We start from the raw sequence: 19,329 nt of genomic DNA, 5'->3' as shown, positions 1-19,329 counted from the left end.
GTATAATGATGCCGAGTATCTCTGTACACTAATAATGAACACTGTGCTCTGTATAATGATGCCGAGTATCTCTATACACTGATAATGAACACTGTGCTCTGTATAATGATGCCGAGTATCTCTATACACTGATAATGAACACTGTGCTCTGTATAATGATGCCGAGTATCTCTGTACACTAATAATGAACACTGTGCTCTGTATAATGATGCCGAGTATCTCTATACACTGATAATGAACACTGTGCTCTGTATAATGATGCCGAGTATCTCTATACACTGATAATGAACACTGTGCTCTGTATAATGATGCCGAGTATCTCTGTACACTGATAATGAACACTGTGCTCTGTATAATGATGCCGAGTATCTCCATACACTGATAATGAACACTGTGCTCTGTATAATGATGCCGGGTATCTCTATACACTGATAATGAACACTGTGCTCTGTATAATGATGCCGAGTATCTCTATACACTGATAATGAACACTGTGCTCTGTATAATGATGCCGAGTATCTCTATACACTGATAATGAACACTGTGCTCTGTATAATGATGCCGAGTATCTCCATACACTGATAATGAACACTGTGCTCCGTATAATGATGCTGAGTATCTCCATACACTGATAATGAACACTGTGCTCCGTATACTGATGCCGAGTATCTCCATACACTGATCATGAACACTGTGCTCCGTATAATGGTTTCGAGTATCTCCATACACTGATCATGAACACTGTGCTCCGTGTAATGATGCCGAGTATCTCCATACACTGATCATGAACACTGTGCTCCGTGTAATGATGCCGAGTATCTCCATACACTGATAATGAACACTGTGCTCCGTATAATGATGCCGAGTATCTCTATACACTGATAATGAACACTGTGCTCTGTATAATGATGCCGAGTATCTCTATACACTGATAATGAACACTGTGCTCTGTATAATGATGCCGAGTATCTCTGTACACTGATAATGAACACTGTGCTCTGTGTAATGATGCCGAGTATCTCTATACACTGATCATAAACACTGTGCTCTGTGTAATGGTGCCGAGTATCTCCATACACTGATCATGAACACTGTGCTCCGTATAATGATGCCGAGTATCTCTAAACACTAATAATGAACACTGCTCTGTATAATGATGCCGAGTATCTCTATACACTGATAATGAACACTGTGCTCTGTGTAATGGTGCCGAGTATCTCTATACACTGATAATGAACACTGTGCTCCGTGTAATGATGCCGAGTATCTCTATACACTGGTAATAAACACTGTGCTCCGTGTAATGATGCCGGGTATCTCTATACACTGATAATGAACACTGTGCTCCGTATAATGATGCCGGGTATCTCTATACACTGATAATGAACACTGTGCACTGTATAATGATGCAGAGTATCTCTATACACTGATAATGAACACTGTGCTCTGTATAATGATGAATATCTCTATACACTGATAATGAACACTGTGCTCCGTATAATGATGCCGAGTATCTCTATACACTGATCATGAACACTGTGCTCCGTATAATGATGCCGAGTATCTCCATACACTGATCATGAACACTGTGCTCTGTATACTGATGCCGAGTATCTCCATATACTGATAATGAACACTGTGCTCTGTATGATGATGCTGAGTATCTATACACTGATAATGAACACTGTGCTCTGTATGATGATGCCGAGTATCTCTATACACTGATAATGAACACTGTGCTCTGTATAATGATGTCGAGTATCTCTGTACACTGATAATGAACACTGTGCTCTGTATAATGATGCCGAGTATCTCTATACAGTGATAATGAACACTGTGCTCTGTATAATGATGCCGAGTATCTCTATACACTGATAATGAACACTGTGCTCTGTATAATGATGCCGAGTATCTCTGTACACTGATAATGAACACTGTGCTCTGTATAATGATGCCGAGTATCTCTGTACACTGATAATGAACACTGTGCTCTGTATAATGATGCCGAGTATCTCTGTACACTGATAATGAACACTGTGCTCTGTATACTGATGCCGAGTATCTCTATACACTGATAATGAACACTGTGCTCCGTATAATGATGCCGGGTATCTCCATACACTGATAATGAACACTGTGCTCCGTATAATGATGCCGGGTATCTCCATACACTGATAATGAACACTGTGCTCTGTATAATGATGCCGGGTATCTCTATACACTGATAATGAACACTGTGCTCTGTATGATGATGAGTATCTCTATACACTGGTAATGAACACTGTGCTCCGTGTAATGATGCCGGGTATCTCTATACACTGATAATGAACACTGTGCTCCGTATAATGATGCCGGGTATTTCTATACACTGATAATGAACACTGTGCTCCGTATAATGATGCCGGGTATCTCTATACACTGATAATCAACACTGTGCACTGTATAATGATGCAGAGTATCTCTATACACTGATAATGAACACTGTGCTCTGTATAATGATGCAGAGTATCTCTATACACTGATAATGAACACTGTGCTCTGTATAATGATGAATATCTCTATACACTGATAATGAACACTGTGCTCCGTATAATGATGCCGAGTATCTCTATACACTGATCATGAACACTGTGCTCTGTATACTGATGCCGAGTATCTCCATATACTGATAATGAACACTGTGCTCTGTATGATGATGCTGAGTATCTCTATACACTGATAATGATGCCGAGTATCTCTGTACACTGATAATGAACACTGTGCTCTGTATAATGATGCCGAGTATCTCTATACACTGATAATGAACACTGTGCTCCGTATAATGATGCCGGGTATCTCCATACACTGATAATGAACACTGTGCTCCGTATAATGATGCCGGGTATCTCTATACACTGATAATGAACACTGTGCTCTGTATACTGATGCCGAGTATCTCTATACACTGATAATGAACCCTGTGCTCTGTATAATGATGCCGGGTATCTCTATACACTGATAATGAACACTGTGCTCTGTATGATGATGAGTATCTCTATACACTGATAATGAATGATGGAAGAATGCTCAGGATCTGTACATTGTGATAATATGAATGCATTACTGAAGAATTGTGTTATTGGCACAAATGTCACAGAAAGGTGATGCTCACTGTCTCTGTCTCTTTCTGCAGACAAACGGGCTACATGTTACGAGGGCTCCGGAGAGTCGTACAGAGGAAATCACAGCCGCACAGTGAGCGGAGCAGTTTGTGTAAACTGGAACTATCCAGGGCTCATTGGGAAGAAATACACTGCACAGCACAGAGAGGCTTTACAATTCGGACTGGGAAATCACAACTACTGCAGGTAACCTGCAGGCTATACAGTTCGTAGCAAGAGGCAGTTAAAATATGTACTTCCTTTGAGACTGATTAGGCCATTACCTAGACCTCATAGATGCCGCCCAGGAATTCAAAGCCATTCTTTTCTAGGCCTGTCCTTTATGAGCTTTGGTATATGATGAAGTTTATTTATTCTTTGCCCTTTTCAAATTGTCCGCCTCATACCACCACCTACAGCTGTGTAGCTATACTACAGAACTATACTAGTGTACTGAACTTGTAGTATGTCAGTTTATGGGCTCTTTTATATTCTGATTGTAGTTTCTTTAGATTCTTGTTTAACCCTTTTGTGACTTAAGTACAAGTTTAAATGCTAAATGTCCCTTGCTATGACAATGTTAAAATTGCTGCAGAGAACTAGGAATGTGCACCTGTGCATGTTACTAGTTCTCAGACCTGCTGTTAGTCATAAAAACTACTAATAGAGTGATTGTCAAATTAACTGTCGCTGCTAAACTTGTTCTGGACTTCTAAGCTTCAAAAACTCAGATCACGAAAGGAGCATGCAAATTGTTCCTTTATTATTTATTCATTCCTTAATATTCAGAAGTAATGGCTTATAGCACACACTTAGAACAACGTATCCAATTCTGAAACATTTTTACAGATGGTTCCAATCTTTGATACTTTAGGCAAACCCAAACTTTGCTCATACAAAGCAAAATAAGGCCCCTTTCACACAGGTGTTTCCATATGGCCGTTTTTCATCTGTCCGTTTACGGATGAAAAACAGATACCTGTGTTTTTCTGTGGACTAGCTGATGTAAACGGATAATCATCTGTTTACATTCGGAAATGTCCGCATCCGTTAACATTAGAGATGAGCGAATCGAACATGACGAAGTGGAATTCGTTTCGAAGATTAGGAAAAATTCGATTCGCGCCGAATCCGAAAATTAGCAAACTGCGGATGCACGAATCGAATTTTCCCAAAAATGGCGGCGACATGTGTGGCGACGGAGCGGGGATCTCTGGGAAGGCGCGCAGACAAGGCGCGCTGACCCATAATGCATTCATTCATGACATGTGATCGCATTAGCCAATCAGCAGCCAGCCAGCCAGCACTGTGTAATGGTGGAGCTATAAATCGCGGCCATCTTAGAATTCTCCATTAGCCTCCGGTCATTCAAGAGAGACAGACCTGTCTGTATTAGGGACAGAGTTAGGGCCACAGAGACTTTAGGGCCACAGAATCGTTACTCAGGGACACAGAATCGTTACTCAGGGACACAGAATTGTTACTCAGGGACACAGAATCGTTACTCAGGGACAGACACAGAATTGTTACTCAGGGACACAGAATCGTTACTCAGGGACACAGAATCGTTACTCAGGGACACAGAATTGTTACTCAGGGACACAGAATCGTTACTCAGGGACACAGAATTGTTACTCAGGGACACAGAATCGTTACTGAGGGACACAGAATCGTTACTCAGGGACACAGAATCGTTACTCAGGGACACAGAATTGTTACTCAGGGACACAGAATCGTTACTCAGGGACACAGAATCGTTACTCAGGGACACAGAATCGTTACTCAGGGACACAGAATCGTTACTCAGGGACACAGAATTGTTACTCAGGGACACAGAATCGTTACTGAGGGACACAGAATCGTTACTGAGGGACACAGAATTGTTACCCAGGGACACAGAATCGTTACTCAGGGACACAGAATCGTTACTCAGGGACACAGAATCGTTACTGAGGGACACAGAATTGTTACTCAGGGACACAGAATCGTTACTCAGGGACACAGAATCGTTACTCAGGGACACAGAATTGTTACTCAGGGACACAGAATCGTTACTCAGGGACACAGAATCGTTACTCAGGGACAGACACAGAATTGTTACTCAGGGACACAGAATTGTTACTCAGGGACACAGAATCGTTACTCAGGGACACAGAATCGTTACTCAGGGACACAGAATCGTTACTCAGGGACAGACACAGAATCGTTACTCGGGCACACAGAATCGTTACTCAGGGACACAGAATCGTTACTCAGGGACACAGAATCGTTACTCAGGGACACAGAATCGTTACTCAGGGACAGACACAGAATTGTTACTCAGGGACACAGAATCGTTACTCAGGGACACAGAATCGTTATTTTCTGCTTCACAACCACTATTGTACGTTCAAAGAGTTAAATCCTGTTTTATGTTTGGGGTGCTTATTGAATTAAAGAGTATGTCAGACAACACGCAGAGGAGTGGCAGAGGAGGCAATGTTTCAGGAGCGAGCAGACGTGGCAGCAGAGGAAGGGGTCGAGGCAGCACTAGTCGCAGCCAGAGGCCAGTGCTCCCGGTGTCATCCAGCGGTCGTGTCTCCACCGACAACCCTGCCGTCATCGATTGGTTGACTTGGTCGTCTTCCTCTTCCCAGGTCACCTCTGACACCTACAGCCAACGGTCGGTGGGTACGTCAGACACAACCGTTAGTTGGCATGGCCCGGGAGCAAGCCCACTGAAATAACGTGTCCTCTACCTGCCCCTGTCCTTTGGTGTTCCCTCACCAAGCGAAGTATCGCATGCTGTGGGCTCAGCCCCACTGTACAGTGAGGAAGAGCTAACAGAGGGCGGTCAGGAACGGGGGGAGACATCCGCCTCTTCAGCAGCCAGGCGAAGAAATACTGGCGAGGAGAGTGGCTCGGTAGCCGGTCTAGAGACAGGTCTGTCTCCTGACCCACACGCAGCCGAGGGGGCTAGTAGTGACGCGGAGACCCTAATTGATGATGATGAGGCTGATCGCACTTGGCAGCCTCGTCGTCATCAGGCTATTGCTTCCGCATCATCAGGAGAAGAGGGTGCCAGCTTGGCAGCGAGCAAAACAGTCGGTGGGTTGCCCAGGAGGCAGCAGGGTCGCAGCAGTGTCAGTGGAGGCAAACGGCCACGGAGTAGAGCACCAGCTCCACTGCAGCCTACCACCACGGCCAGTAGTGGTGCCGGTGTGCACGGAGGAAGTAGCAGTCAGCCAGTGAGGAGTAGCGGGGGCAAAGTTTCCTACTCGGCAGTGTGGCAATTTTTCGTCAAGCCGCCCGAGGAAGTAAACGTAGCCGTATGTCGACTATGTGGCCAGAAAGTCAAGCGTGGCCAGGGGGCCCATGTTGGGACTACAGCGTTGCGTCAGCATATGCAGCGTCGCCATTCGGTGGCCTGGGAAAACCGTGATAAAGATACGGCGGTTCTGCCTGCCCCAGCCCCCGCTCCATCACCCGCTCCGTTACTTGCTCCGTCACCCGACGTCAATCGCCCTCTATCAGCCAGTCAAGGCTCCAACACCTCTGCTGAGGGGAGTTGTCGCTCGTTGGCATCTTCCGCTCGTTCAGATGCTCCTTCTCCTGCTACTCCTCTTCACGGATTCTGTCAGCAGTCTTTCTTGGAATCCGTTTCCAAGAGACAACAGTTTGCGAGCACGCACCCGACGGTGCAAAAGCTGAACGTCCTCCTGTCCAAGTTGCTGGTGCTGCAGTCCCTCCCTTTCCAAGCACCTTTCCGAGAAATGATGGCTTGTGCCGAGCCGCGGTGGAGAGTGCCAAGCCGGCATTTCTTCGCCAAAAAGGCAGTGCCAGCCCTGCATTCACATGTAGAAGAGATGGTGGGCCAGTCTTTGAGCATGTCGGTCTCTGCCAAAGTGCACGGCAGCGCCGACGTGTGGAGCTGTAACTACGGTCAGGGACAGTACATGTCATTTACGGCCCACTGGGTGAACGTGGTGCCGGCACAGCCGCACCAGCAACTTGGACAGGTCACGCCGCTTTTGCCTCCACGTTTGCACGTCCTTGGTCCAGCAAAGATGTCCGCCTCTACCACCTCTTCTTCCGCCGTGTCCTCAGCCGCCACCCCCGTGCCAAGTCCCATTACCCGACCGGCATATCACATGTGCAGGGCGCAACGGTGTCACGCTGTGCTGCACCTGGTATGCCTTGGCGAACGTAGTCACACAGGGGAGGAACTTCTGAGTGTAATGAACAGAGAAATCGACAGATGGCTGTCTCCGCGCAAACTGAAAATCGGAACCATGTTGACCGACAACGGAAAGAACATGGTGTCTGCTCTGCGTCAAGGAAGGTTGTGCCATGCGCCATGCATGGCTCACGTGTTCAATCTAGTTGTCAAGCGGTTCCTAAAATCCACCATCCCACTGCAAGACATCCTTAAAATGTCACGTAAACTTTGCATGCATTTCAGCCATTCCTACACCGCAAAGCACACCCTCCTTGAGCTGCAGCGGCAGAACGGAATTCCACAGCATCGCCTGATCTGCGACGTTGCAACAAGGTGGAATTCAACCCTACATATGTTAGACCGCCTTTACGAACAGCGAAAGGCCATCACCGATTTCCTGATGTTACAAGCGGATAAAGGTACTCCCCTGTGTAACTTAGATGTCAGCCATTGGCAGCTCATGCGTGACACCTGCCGCTTGCTCAGGCCCTTTGAGGAGGCCACGCTATTCGTGAGTCGGCAGGACTATAGGATGAACGACGTCATTCCTCTGTTGCACGTCCTGGAACAAATGCTGTTAACAATGGCTGGTCAGGGTGCGGTAGACGTGGCGCACAGATCTCAACACCACATGACCCCTGTGGGGGCAGGACAGGAAGAAGAGGAGGAGTTAGAGGAGGACATTGGTGCTCAGGAATTATTGAGTGAAATGGGTGGTTTTTCCACTCAGCGGACAGGAGTGGAGGAGCAGGAGCATCTGGTAGAGGAGGAGGAGGAGACAGAGGACCCAGACGCACCGTGGCAGTATGCTGTGGAGATGGAGGCAGGGAGTCCCTCGCATTCCTTGGCACAAATGGCCCATAGCATGCTCGGTTGCTTGCGTAGCGACAGCCGAATAATAACCATCAGACAGAGGGATGACTTTTGGCTGTCCACCTTGTTGGACCCTCGCTACCGTTCAAAAATGGTGGCCTTTTTCACACCTGTTGAGAGGGAGGCCAAAATAAAGTACTATAAAAACCACCTATGTAGTCAGTTGGTCTCTGCCTTTCTGCGCCAACGTCCATCCTCAGACACTGTGGGCCCTGTGCGCTCGCGTTCCGCTGCCATGGCAGCAGGGGAGGGGTGGGGTGGTAGGAGCAGTGGCAGCTCCACCAGCAGCGGCTGCCTCAGTCTGCAGTCGATGATGAGTAGCTTTCTTCACCAGCACAGTGAGGAAACTACTAACCAGCCGCAGCAGCAGCAGCATCAGGTGGACCTGGAGCAGGATCTCAAACAACAGGCTCGGGCCTACTTGGACAGCACCCTGCCAACCGAGGTAGACAATCCCCTTGACTACTGGGCAACGAAACTTGACCTTTGGCCCCAACTAGCTGAATTTGCCCTTGAAAGGCTGTCATGCCCGGCCAGTAGCGTGGCATCGGAGCGCGTGTTTAGTGCGGCAGGAGGTATTGTAACTCCGCGGAGGACACGACTGTCCACCCAAAGTGTGGAGAGACTCACGTTTGTGAAAATGAATCAGGCGTGGATTAGTCTGGATTTCAAACCACCAGTTCCTGACACAACTGACTAAATCCGCCATGAATCATGCCCCAAACATGTTATTATTTTTAACATAGGCCTCTGTATGGCCTTCAATTTAAGCTGCTTACGCTTCGCCACTCTGCCATGGGCCCCTGTACCGCCTCCTCTTGCTGCTGCCAGGTCCAGAGTGTGTCATGGGTCCCTGTACGGCCTCCCATTGCTGCTGACTTCATCGCCAGACTCTGCCATGTGCCACTTTCAGGTCTCCTTACACTGTCGGTGGGTTCCATTTTGTGATAGGGTGCTGTATGGCCTTCCATTGCTGCTGCCTCTACCGCCACCCTGCGCCATTTGCCTCTGTCGTCTGCTCACGCTGCTGACGGCTTCCGCTTTTTAACCGAGGCCTGTGTTTGGCTTCCGAATACTGCTGCATCCACCGCCACCCTGCGCCATGTGTCTCTGTCATCTGCTCACGCTGCTGACGGCTTCCGCTTTTTAACCTAGGCCTGTGTATGGCTTCAGAATAATGCTGCCTACACCGCCACCCTGCGCCATGTGCCTCTGTCGTCTGCTCACGCTGCTGCCAGGTCCATACTGATTCATGGCCCCCTGTACCGGCTCCTCATGAACGTGGTTCAGCGGGTTTGCATCACTTAACGGCAAATCGTTGACAAACGCTGGGACGTTCAGTGTTGTGCGCATTAAGCCAGACACCAAAGGGCAGCACAGACCTGTTATTACTCGCTCAAGCATGGCTGAACAAAACCAGTCTCTACCACAAATTGGACCCAGACCTGCCCAGGGTCTCGTAAGTAGATTGCACGGAGGAGTAGAGTTTGTTATTGGAATTAACTGTGAGGGACTTTTAAACCTAGGCCTGTGTATGGCCTTCAATTGAAGCTGCTTCTGCTCCGCCACTCTGCCATTGGACTCTTGATAGTCGACGACTACACAAAATGGAACCCACCAACAGTGTAAGGAGACCTGAAAGTGGCACATGGCAGAGTCTGGCGATGAAGTCAGCAGCAATGGGAGGCCGTACAGGGACCCATGACACACTCTGGACCTGGCAGCAGCAAGAGGAGGCGGTACAGGGGCCCATGGCAGAGTGGCGAAGCGTAAGCAGCTTAAATTGAAGGCCATACAGAGGCCTATGTTAAAAAGTCCCCCCAGCAGCAGCGTGGGGAGACGACTATTAGCTGCCAGGCCCGTAATCTGCCATGGGCCCCCGTACCGACTCCTCATGCTGCTGCCAGGCCCGTAATCTGTCATGGGCCCCTGTACCGCCTCCTCATGCTGCTGCCAGGTCCAGAGTGTGTCATGGTTCCCTGTACGGCCTCCCATTGCTGCTGTCTCCATCGCCACACTCTGCCATGTGCCACTTTCAGGTCTCCTCACACTGCTGGTGGGTTCCATTTTGTCATAGGGTGCTGTATGGCCTCCCATTGCTGCTGCCTCCACCGCCACACTGTGGCTCCACACTCTGGTTTTGGCCCAAATGAGTGAAGTGTGCGGTGATTCTAAGATCGACGGCACTCATCTGCATGTCATACTGACTGACAGTATTAGTTCTCTTCCCCAGCAGACTCCAAGGGCATTTAAATTAAAGGTACAGTGTTCTGCACTAATATAAAGGCTCTCTGAAGCCTAGAAACACCCTTTTTATAAGTTAAATTCGCAGCGAATATATTCGACTTGAATCAAATTTATTCCGCGAATTCGGCGAATCAGCCGAATCGAATTTTTGAATAATTCACTCATCTCTAGTTAACATCTGTTTTTTGAACCGGAAAAACCTATTTTTCTTCTGTTACAAAAAACAGAACAGACGAATAACAGATGTAAACAGACAAAAACTGATGTAAATGGCCGAAAAACTGATGTAAACGAACAAAAACTGATGTAAACGGATGAAAAACAGATGTAAACGGTCTGAAACGGATGTAAATGGACGAAAACGGATGTAAATGGCTGAAAAACAGATGTACATGGCCTAAAACAGATGTAAAACAGATGAAAACGGATGAAAAACAGATGTAAACAGATGACAAAAACTGATGTAAACGGACAAAAACTGATGTAAACGGACGAAAAACAGATGTAAGCGGTCTAAAACGGATGAAAAATGGATGTAAACGGATGAAAAAGCAGATGTAAACTGATGAAAAACGGATGTAAACTGATCTAAAACTATGAAAAACAGACTTAAACTGATGAAAAACTGATGTGAACTGATGAAAAACTGATGAGATCTGATCCTTTTTCTTGCATGTAAATGGCCAAAAATGGATGTAAACAGACAAAAAACCTATGTAAACAGGCAAAAACTCATGTAAACGGACAAAAACCAGATGTAAGCGGCCTAAAACGAATGAAAAACGGATGTAAACAGACGAAAGCGGATGTAAATGGATGAAAAACTGATGTAAATGGCCGAAAAACGGATGTACATGGCCTAAAACAGATGAACAACAGATGAAAATGGACGACAATGGATGTAAACGGATGAAAAACAGATGTAAACAGATGAAAAAACAGATGTAAACTGATGAAAAACAGATGTAAACTGAGGAAAAACATATGTAAATTGATGAAAAATGGATGTAAACTGATGTAAAACTATGAAAAACAGACTTAAACTGATGAAAAACTGATGTGAACTTATGAAAAACTGATGCGAACTGATCCTTTTTTTTCTTGGAAAAAACGAAACGCGGATGTAAATGGCCAAAAATGGATGTAAACAGACAAAAAACTGATGTAAACGGATGAAAAACAGATGTAAACGACCTAAAACGGATGTAAACTGATGTATAAGGATGAAAAACAGATGTAAACAGATGAAAAACAGATGTAAAGCAATTAAAAACAGAAGTAAACTGATGAAAAACTGATGTGAACTTATGTAAAACAATGAAAAACAGACGTAAACTGATTAAAAACTGATGTGAACGAAAATAATGTGACTGAACTGATGGAAGAAAACAGAACGCCCATGTGAAAGGAGCCTTACAGCTTCACTTTACAGGCAGCACTTACCTTTCACACACCTGAGAAATACTTCTGGATATGGGGGAGCATGTGTTATTTCCAGTGCCTTCCACAGTGCAGTTGTCAGTGCCCGCGTGATCAAGACATGTCACTTTGGGATGTTGGGGAGTTGTGATCAGAAAATCAAACTGGCACAAGAATCTGGCTGTTGATTGGGTGAGAAAGGTGACAACCAATTGCTGTTGTTTTGTCCACTGTGGACAAAGCGCAGGTTGGTTTTTATTCTGACAGGCCTGTTTATTCATTCATTCAATGAACAATGGTGAGCAGAGTGCTGTAAACCAACCACATGAGCTGCTGGATGTATACATTGAACATTCCGTTTTATTTTGCAGAAACCCTGACAGTGATGTCTCTCCCTGGTGTTATATATTTAAAGATGGGGCGTACAGGTGGGAACATTGCAGTGTGTCAGCCTGCCCAATGGGTATGTATCTTCATTATCTAGGCTTTCAGGTGCTAATATTAAAGAGACCTTTTTGTCAGACCATTCAAGTCAACAAAAATCTTTCTACTATATTATATATGAACTGAACATATTTATTGCATGTTATTTGCCGGCAAAGAGTTTCCAAAAGCCCTGAGAATGCTGCTGGGTACCACCATTTGGAGGTCATGTCAGCAACCCTCAGAATTGTCACTCAAATGTTCCCCTTTTTTTCCTTACTTGGCAGCTACATAAAAGTTATGTAAGGGGGTGAGGGACAAAGGAGCTGGGTCAGCACAGACAGTAATTAGATACTTATAGATGAAGGGGGGTTGTGATGTGAAGGGAGAGGAGAAGTTTTAGCAGAAAAAGGAACCACAGAGAACAGTGACTAATGGGATGATAGGGCAGGGGTTGATGGCAATGTACAGAGCTTCATGGGACCCTAACAAGAATTCACATACAGTAAGAGAACCTACTGCACATATAGGGCACCTAGATGGAGAGTGAATGGAGGTCCAATTTGTACTTCTATATGTAATCAGCTTGAGATTTGTAATGCTTGTTTTTGAACATTATGCAAACCACCTACAGCTGGAGATATGCTGAAGATATGAAATAGTATACGGGTCATTTGATTTTTTCCAGCCTACATAACGTGACACAATGAATACTGCCTAATGGTCTGTATATTGCCATAGTGCAATTTCAGGTATAGATAAAATCCATTAGGTCATGGTTGGCATATGTTACTTGAATGATCAGATGGGTCTTGTTTTCTGTTTAAGTAGGATTGTTCCCAGGGGCGGACTGACCATTTGGAAACTTGGGCACTGCCTGAGGGCCCGGGGTCAGTAGGGGGCCCCATGAGATGCCCCTGGTACCTTTTTTCATAGGCTTTTTTGAGTTTGGGCAAGGACACAGGGGCCCCATGATCCCCTATTGCCTGGGGGCCCCATGAGTTGTCAGTCCACCCCTGGTTGTTCCATATACGTATATTGCACAATGAAACATTCTCTTATAAAATATTGCACAGTTTGAATAGCATCCTGATATACAGTAAATATGTTGCATTGTACTGCTTGGTGTAACAATAAAGATAATGTGCTTTATATATTATCTATCCCAAACAGCCACCCCAGACTGTTATTCAGAGCGAGGAACTTCATATCGAGGCTCTAGCAATGTCACCATCTCTGGTGCCCGCTGTTTGCGGTGGGACTCAGCACTGGTGAAGAACAAAGTCTATAATGCTTGGAGTGGCAAATCCCGCAGGCAGGGTTTGGGAAGCCACAACTACTGCAGGTGAGTCCTGTATACTGTAAAGGGGATCTGTGCAGCAACATGCTAAATGAAATATAAATACTCTGCAAATGAAGATTCACAACCTCTCAAGGGACAATAACTGACAACAGATATTTTATCAAATATGCTGAAACATTTTGCTGTATAGCTTGCCAATCCTAAAGCCAGGGACATCTCCTGGAACAAAACTTTCTATGGAAAAATCTCCAAATCCAGTAATCGTATTTGCAGATCAAGGGTTTTTGGACCACCTCACTATCACTTTACAGCTCCAAGTTGTATCATGCCATTCTCCATTTTGTATGCTTTTTTTTTACTCAAGACAGGTGCAGTAGTACATCATTTATTGTGCCACCTCCCCATTGTTTGTCCATACATTCTCATGTGAGTGAATGCCCACGGGCACCACTGACTGACAGTTCTCGGGGGATACAATGGTAATCATATAGGTTAGAAAAACAAGTCCAGTTCCTATCTCTTCCCCCCCATGATATTCAGTTCCAAGGCTACCTAGGTGCTCAAGTTGCATTTTTTTTCACCTTGCAACCCATATCATTGGAGTTTATTGTTTCACACTTTTTACAAACCTGTAATTGCACCACTGATTCTGCACTATGTATAATCTCTTCGAGTTATATATTTAGGAAATGCTAAAATGACAGCTGTCTATTTGTATTGAAGTGTGCTCTGGTTTATATTTTAAAGGAATCCGGATAACGATGTGCGTCCTTGGTGTCATGTGATGAATGGAACTCAGACTAGCTGGGAATTCTGTGATGTCCCTAAATGCTGTAAGTAACACAGTAATATCAAAAGTCTATGGATTAGCAAAAGGCTGGCTATATCTGACCCATAGACCGTTCAGAGCCTATTATAACAAACAGAAAATTGATGTTGCGCTAATCACAATAATGCCACAGACATTCCAAAACAAATAATGAGATGAGAAGACAATAGATAATGCACCATAACATAATCAGTCAATGGAAGGAATATGGGAGTGAAGGGAAAGATGAAATAATAAAGGTCCAAAATGAGGACCAAAAGGTGTAACAGACAATAAATTGTGACTGTGGGAAAAATGCACGGAAATGATCAGGGAGAAATAAAATATTAACTAAATCACAGTAATAGTGGGACATATGAGTCCGTCATAACATAAATGAAATAATATGAATACAACTGATGAGAGAGAGTGGAGCAAAATGTGAAAAATACAAAATGAAGTGCTTAATATTGAAAGTGGACAAACCACTTATCACAGAAGAATGACAATAACAACGCACAGTGAGGCCAAAAAATTTGACCATGCGACTAAAGAGTCATAACACAATGTGCATCAAAAGGCAATGTGACATAAAACAACTAATAGGTGACCATATAAATACCATAAATAAATGTGGCAAACATATATAGAGTGCAACTAGTATAAAACAGAAATGGTAATATAAACGCACAGTGAAACCAAATGAATGTATTACTGTGCACCGTAAAATACAATAACACAATGAAGAAATAAATAACGTGACTAAAAAAATCGTAAATACGACATAAAGTCCATGTGCAAAAACATCCAACAAAAACGCATTAAAAAATAAAAAACAACGTAGATAGGTAAATGATTGTTGAATCCCACACCGGCTAAACTGCCTCCTCACCTCCGCGCCCAGACTCCAAGGGGCCAAAAGGCTTTCCGGACACTCACTGCAGGGGTCCTTTAAGTGGAATCCCAAACGGCGATGTAGGGATGATATCTCCCTCACTGGTGGACCATACTGTTCAGCGGTGGTAATATATCTTTCACCTTTGGACACGGAAATCCACCAGCGCACAGAGCTCCTGCCAGGGGGTTCATTGAACCAGAAAAAGCAGCCAGTTCACAGCACTCCCAGGGAGACAAGAAAAAGTGCTTCCATAGTGTAATATTGTAAATGAATCAAATTTATTGTAAAGGTAAATGCACACTTACATTGGAAGAGATCAAACAAGGCATCAATCATATGTGCTGATATGGGTGTACTGGGTATACCAATATGGCTGCTGCTGTTCATGTCAGAAATGACGTCACTACATTCCGCTCTCCGACCTACACGTTACATCACTGTCACGTGACTTCATCAGGGTCATGATAGCCTATTATAGCACTCCACATGATCTATATTTCGAGACTTCCTCAACCTATATAAAAATTAAACCTGTGCTGCAAGAAGTGCACAGCCTGCTAGTGCAGACCCCTTCTTCTAAAAAAAGATATTAATCTGAACTGTTATATTGATTTAGTCACTTCAGATCAGAATTTCTGAGTTTTCTTTGATCTCTCCCTGTATGCTTGAGCCAGGACATTGACTCTTAAATTAGAGACAGCCAGGTAACTAGCATTTACAGAAAGAGGCACCGCAAGTCTGCATTTCTCTCAGGACAGGTTTAATTTAACTGCAAATGTAATTCCACTCAAAACTCATATACTATAGTTTATGTGAGTATGTGAACACCTGGCTTCGTGAAAAGTATGTGAATACCTGGTCTTTCCACATTCTGAAGTCAAGAATATAAGGTTGGTTCCCTTTTTCTGCTATAGCAGCCATTACACATTTGGGATGGATTTCTCTAGATGCTGGAACAGTGCTGGTCATATTTGCTTCCAGTAAGGTGGAATAGCATTAGTGATGGTGGTGATGTTGAAAAATCATTGTGGACTTGCAGTTGGCATTCTAGGTCATCCCTCATGGATTCAGCTGAGATGTGGCTAGCCCTTAATGCAGATCAGTCAGTTCGTTCTTTCCTGTATCAGAAAACTTTCAAGAAAGATCGACAAGGACAGAAATTAGATGCATAAATATGTTGGTCAAGTTGCATCCCCTGATGGTGCTTCTTATCATAACCCATTACCAGTGTTTAATAATGGATACTTAGGTGTTGTATACCTACATATACACATGGGGCTAGTATATTAAGGGGTATGTCAGTTATGCACGCTTCCTGGCAAGCTGCATTTGTATGCACAGTGGCCTTTTGTATCTCTTCAGAATTCGAGTCGTAAGATATTTGCCTGGAACTCCCATTTCCACCAAAATGACAGTGGTGAGATATCTGCCTGGAACTCCCATTTCCACAGAAATGCCATTACAAAGCCAAATTATGGTGTCATGCTTGGTTACCCCATAATGTAAAATATACAAATTGAAGGGGGAGTTTCCATGCTCATTTGGCCTTCCAGATATAACTATAATGCCAAAAGGAGGAGATATACAAAAGAAGACAGAAAACATACAGTCAGAAATGGCCAGGAAGTAAATACTCCCTTGGCTAAGCCTGATTTTACAAGTGAAGTCTGGCACAGAGGATGAGCTTCACATACTTTTATTTGTTTCGCTGCTACATATTAACAGTAAATTTTCAAATATCACCAGTTTTCCAGGCCTAGAAATATCCCAGCCATTGCAGAGGTATAAATCATGAGGAACATTATAGCATGTAAACATTGCATCCTTCTCATATTCACATTACTGCAGATATGTAGCTTTTGAGACCTACAACTCCAGGCCAGTATTTAAACCAATATAGCATGGAGGGGAGCAGTGTTCTAATCTTAGTTTGGTTTGCACAACCTGATCTGAATTGTGATGTCAATATCTTGCTCCTCAGCCACCTGTGGAATTCGAAAGCCCCCACCACAGCTACAGCCTCGATTTCGTATTGCTGGAGGCCAAAGTGCACAGATTACATCTCATCCATGGATGGCTGCTCTCTTCTATATTTATAGGGGATCAGAGTTCTTCTTCTGTGGGGGAACCCTGATAGACCGCTGCTGGGTGCTGACAGCTGCTCATTGCCTTTTAAGTGACAAGTGAGTAATTATTTTAAATCATTAATTGCTAAACAAAATATCATTAAGACCTGCTACTATGTAGACTCTGCTTCTTCCTAGACTGACTGCCAAAACGATTCGTGTCAAGCTGGGCCGAACAATGCGTGCTGTGCCTGGAGATCAGGAACAAAGTTTCACAGTGGAAAAAATGTATAAACATCCACACTTTGATGAAGATACCTTAGATAATGATATTGGTGAGTAAATAGGTATAGGATACTTATTATGTTCAGAGACAAACTTTCATGAAGCAAAACAGCTGTGTGACAAAGCTTGGAAAAAGGCAGCCATTCCTCGAGTGTGTATGTGCTGCATGCTAGTTCTGGGTCAAGAAGGTTAAACCTGTCAATTGGGTAACTGCCCTGGCACTAGCATGTGAACTCTAAGTTGAAAATATGCTGTCAAAATGCAAAGAACATTGATATGGATCACTCATTGGAATGATAGATGCATGTGATAAATACATAAATGGGTACAGTAAATAAAGTGAATGTATATATAAGGAAAACAAGCAAAATTGATCATATACCTTTGTTGTCCTTATATACATTCCCTTTATTTTATTGTATCAATTTATCTATTTATCACATCTATCCAGATAGTTACATAGTTAGTCTGGCTGAAAAAAGACAAAAGTTCATCCAGTTCAACCATAGAAAAAAAACCCGTTATAATCCTATACCCACAGTTGATCCAGAGGAAGGCAAAAAAACCAGCAAAGCATGATCCAATTTGCTCCTGCTGGGAAACAAATTCCTTCCTGATCCCTGAGAGGCAATTGGATATTCCATGGATCAACTTATCCATTTTGAAATCTACCATTTCAAAGAGTGACCCATATCTGTGTAGAAGTCACTTACAATTTACCATTGGACTTCTACTCTTATTAGTTGATTTTAATATTTCCCTGTATATTAGCTCTGATGAAAGGGGAGGCATTTCCCCGAATACATTTTGGCTTTGCTTATCACCTATGGACTATATCAAACACTTAATCAGCGCCTGAGGAATTAGAAAAAATGTTCCCAGCTGCTGGATAATAAATGTATACTACCACCCTGGGTAGATAAGATCTATATAATATGAATATCCAGTGCTTTAAACACTGTCCACAACTTTTTTTAAAAGTTCAATTTCAAAAACACAGGAAACATTCCATGCTAAAATTGCTATGTTCTCCTCATGCTCTCACCAGATGATGAAGCTGACCAAGCCCTTCAATCCATACAAATGTGTCTTCTCTTCTACCCAGATATCCAATTGGACTTCTGTCTCTTTCCCACCATGTAAAAGATATATATATCGCATATAATGTCATCTCCTCCAGTAAATTAACAAACCAAATAATAATGCTCACATAAAAATTATATTAGTGTGCCTAACTTATCTCCACCACGTGAAAAGACTCTGGTGTTCGCCACCTCTACCCTTACCCTCAGTCCAACAATTCTTGCATTTATGCATATTATCCTTTCGCTGTTCTTCACCTGTTGTCTCCTTTCCAAATGGGTAAATTCACATAAAACACAGCATGTATGAACTCCAGGGACCGCTCTATTCATACCAACGCCATCATATATACGCAATGTTTTCATGTATTCAGAAGTCATGTGGAAATAAATAGAATAAAACATAGTGCAGCAGTATTTAAAATCAGAAACCTTTTATTTGCTAAATAAGCCGCTTGCGTGTAAAAATGAATGCCAGCAACAACTTTTTCCAAGATGGCCACTGCTAAACTTCCAGTTTGCATCTGACATCATTTTCTGATGTTTTTCATCAGCTCGACTTCCTTACAGGAACTGTCAACCCTAAT

General features: G+C 43.9%; 1 protein-coding gene across 1 annotated transcript in view; it reads left to right on the top strand.

Moving 5' to 3' along the window:
- LOC149440443 (tissue-type plasminogen activator-like) overlaps positions 1–19,329 on the top strand; it is a 48,778-nt gene that overhangs the window by 24,469 nt on the left and 4,980 nt on the right. The window contains exons 6-11 of the mRNA XM_089658615.1: positions 3,173–3,347; positions 12,249–12,340; positions 13,474–13,645; positions 14,351–14,436; positions 17,291–17,492; positions 17,574–17,710. Of these exons, the coding sequence (XP_089514741.1) occupies positions 3,173–3,347; positions 12,249–12,340; positions 13,474–13,645; positions 14,351–14,436; positions 17,291–17,492; positions 17,574–17,710 (864 nt within the window). The remainder of the gene's footprint in view (positions 1–3,172; positions 3,348–12,248; positions 12,341–13,473; positions 13,646–14,350; positions 14,437–17,290; positions 17,493–17,573; positions 17,711–19,329) is intronic.

Source organism: Staurois parvus, unplaced genomic scaffold (assembly GCF_062004578.1).
Source record: "Staurois parvus isolate SC_StPar_1 unplaced genomic scaffold, SC_StPar_1.0 ptg001085l, whole genome shotgun sequence".
Taxonomy (NCBI): Eukaryota; Metazoa; Chordata; class Amphibia; order Anura; family Ranidae; genus Staurois; species Staurois parvus.
The sequence above is the reverse complement of the archived record's forward strand: the minus strand, read 5'-3'. Positions and strand labels throughout refer to the sequence as shown.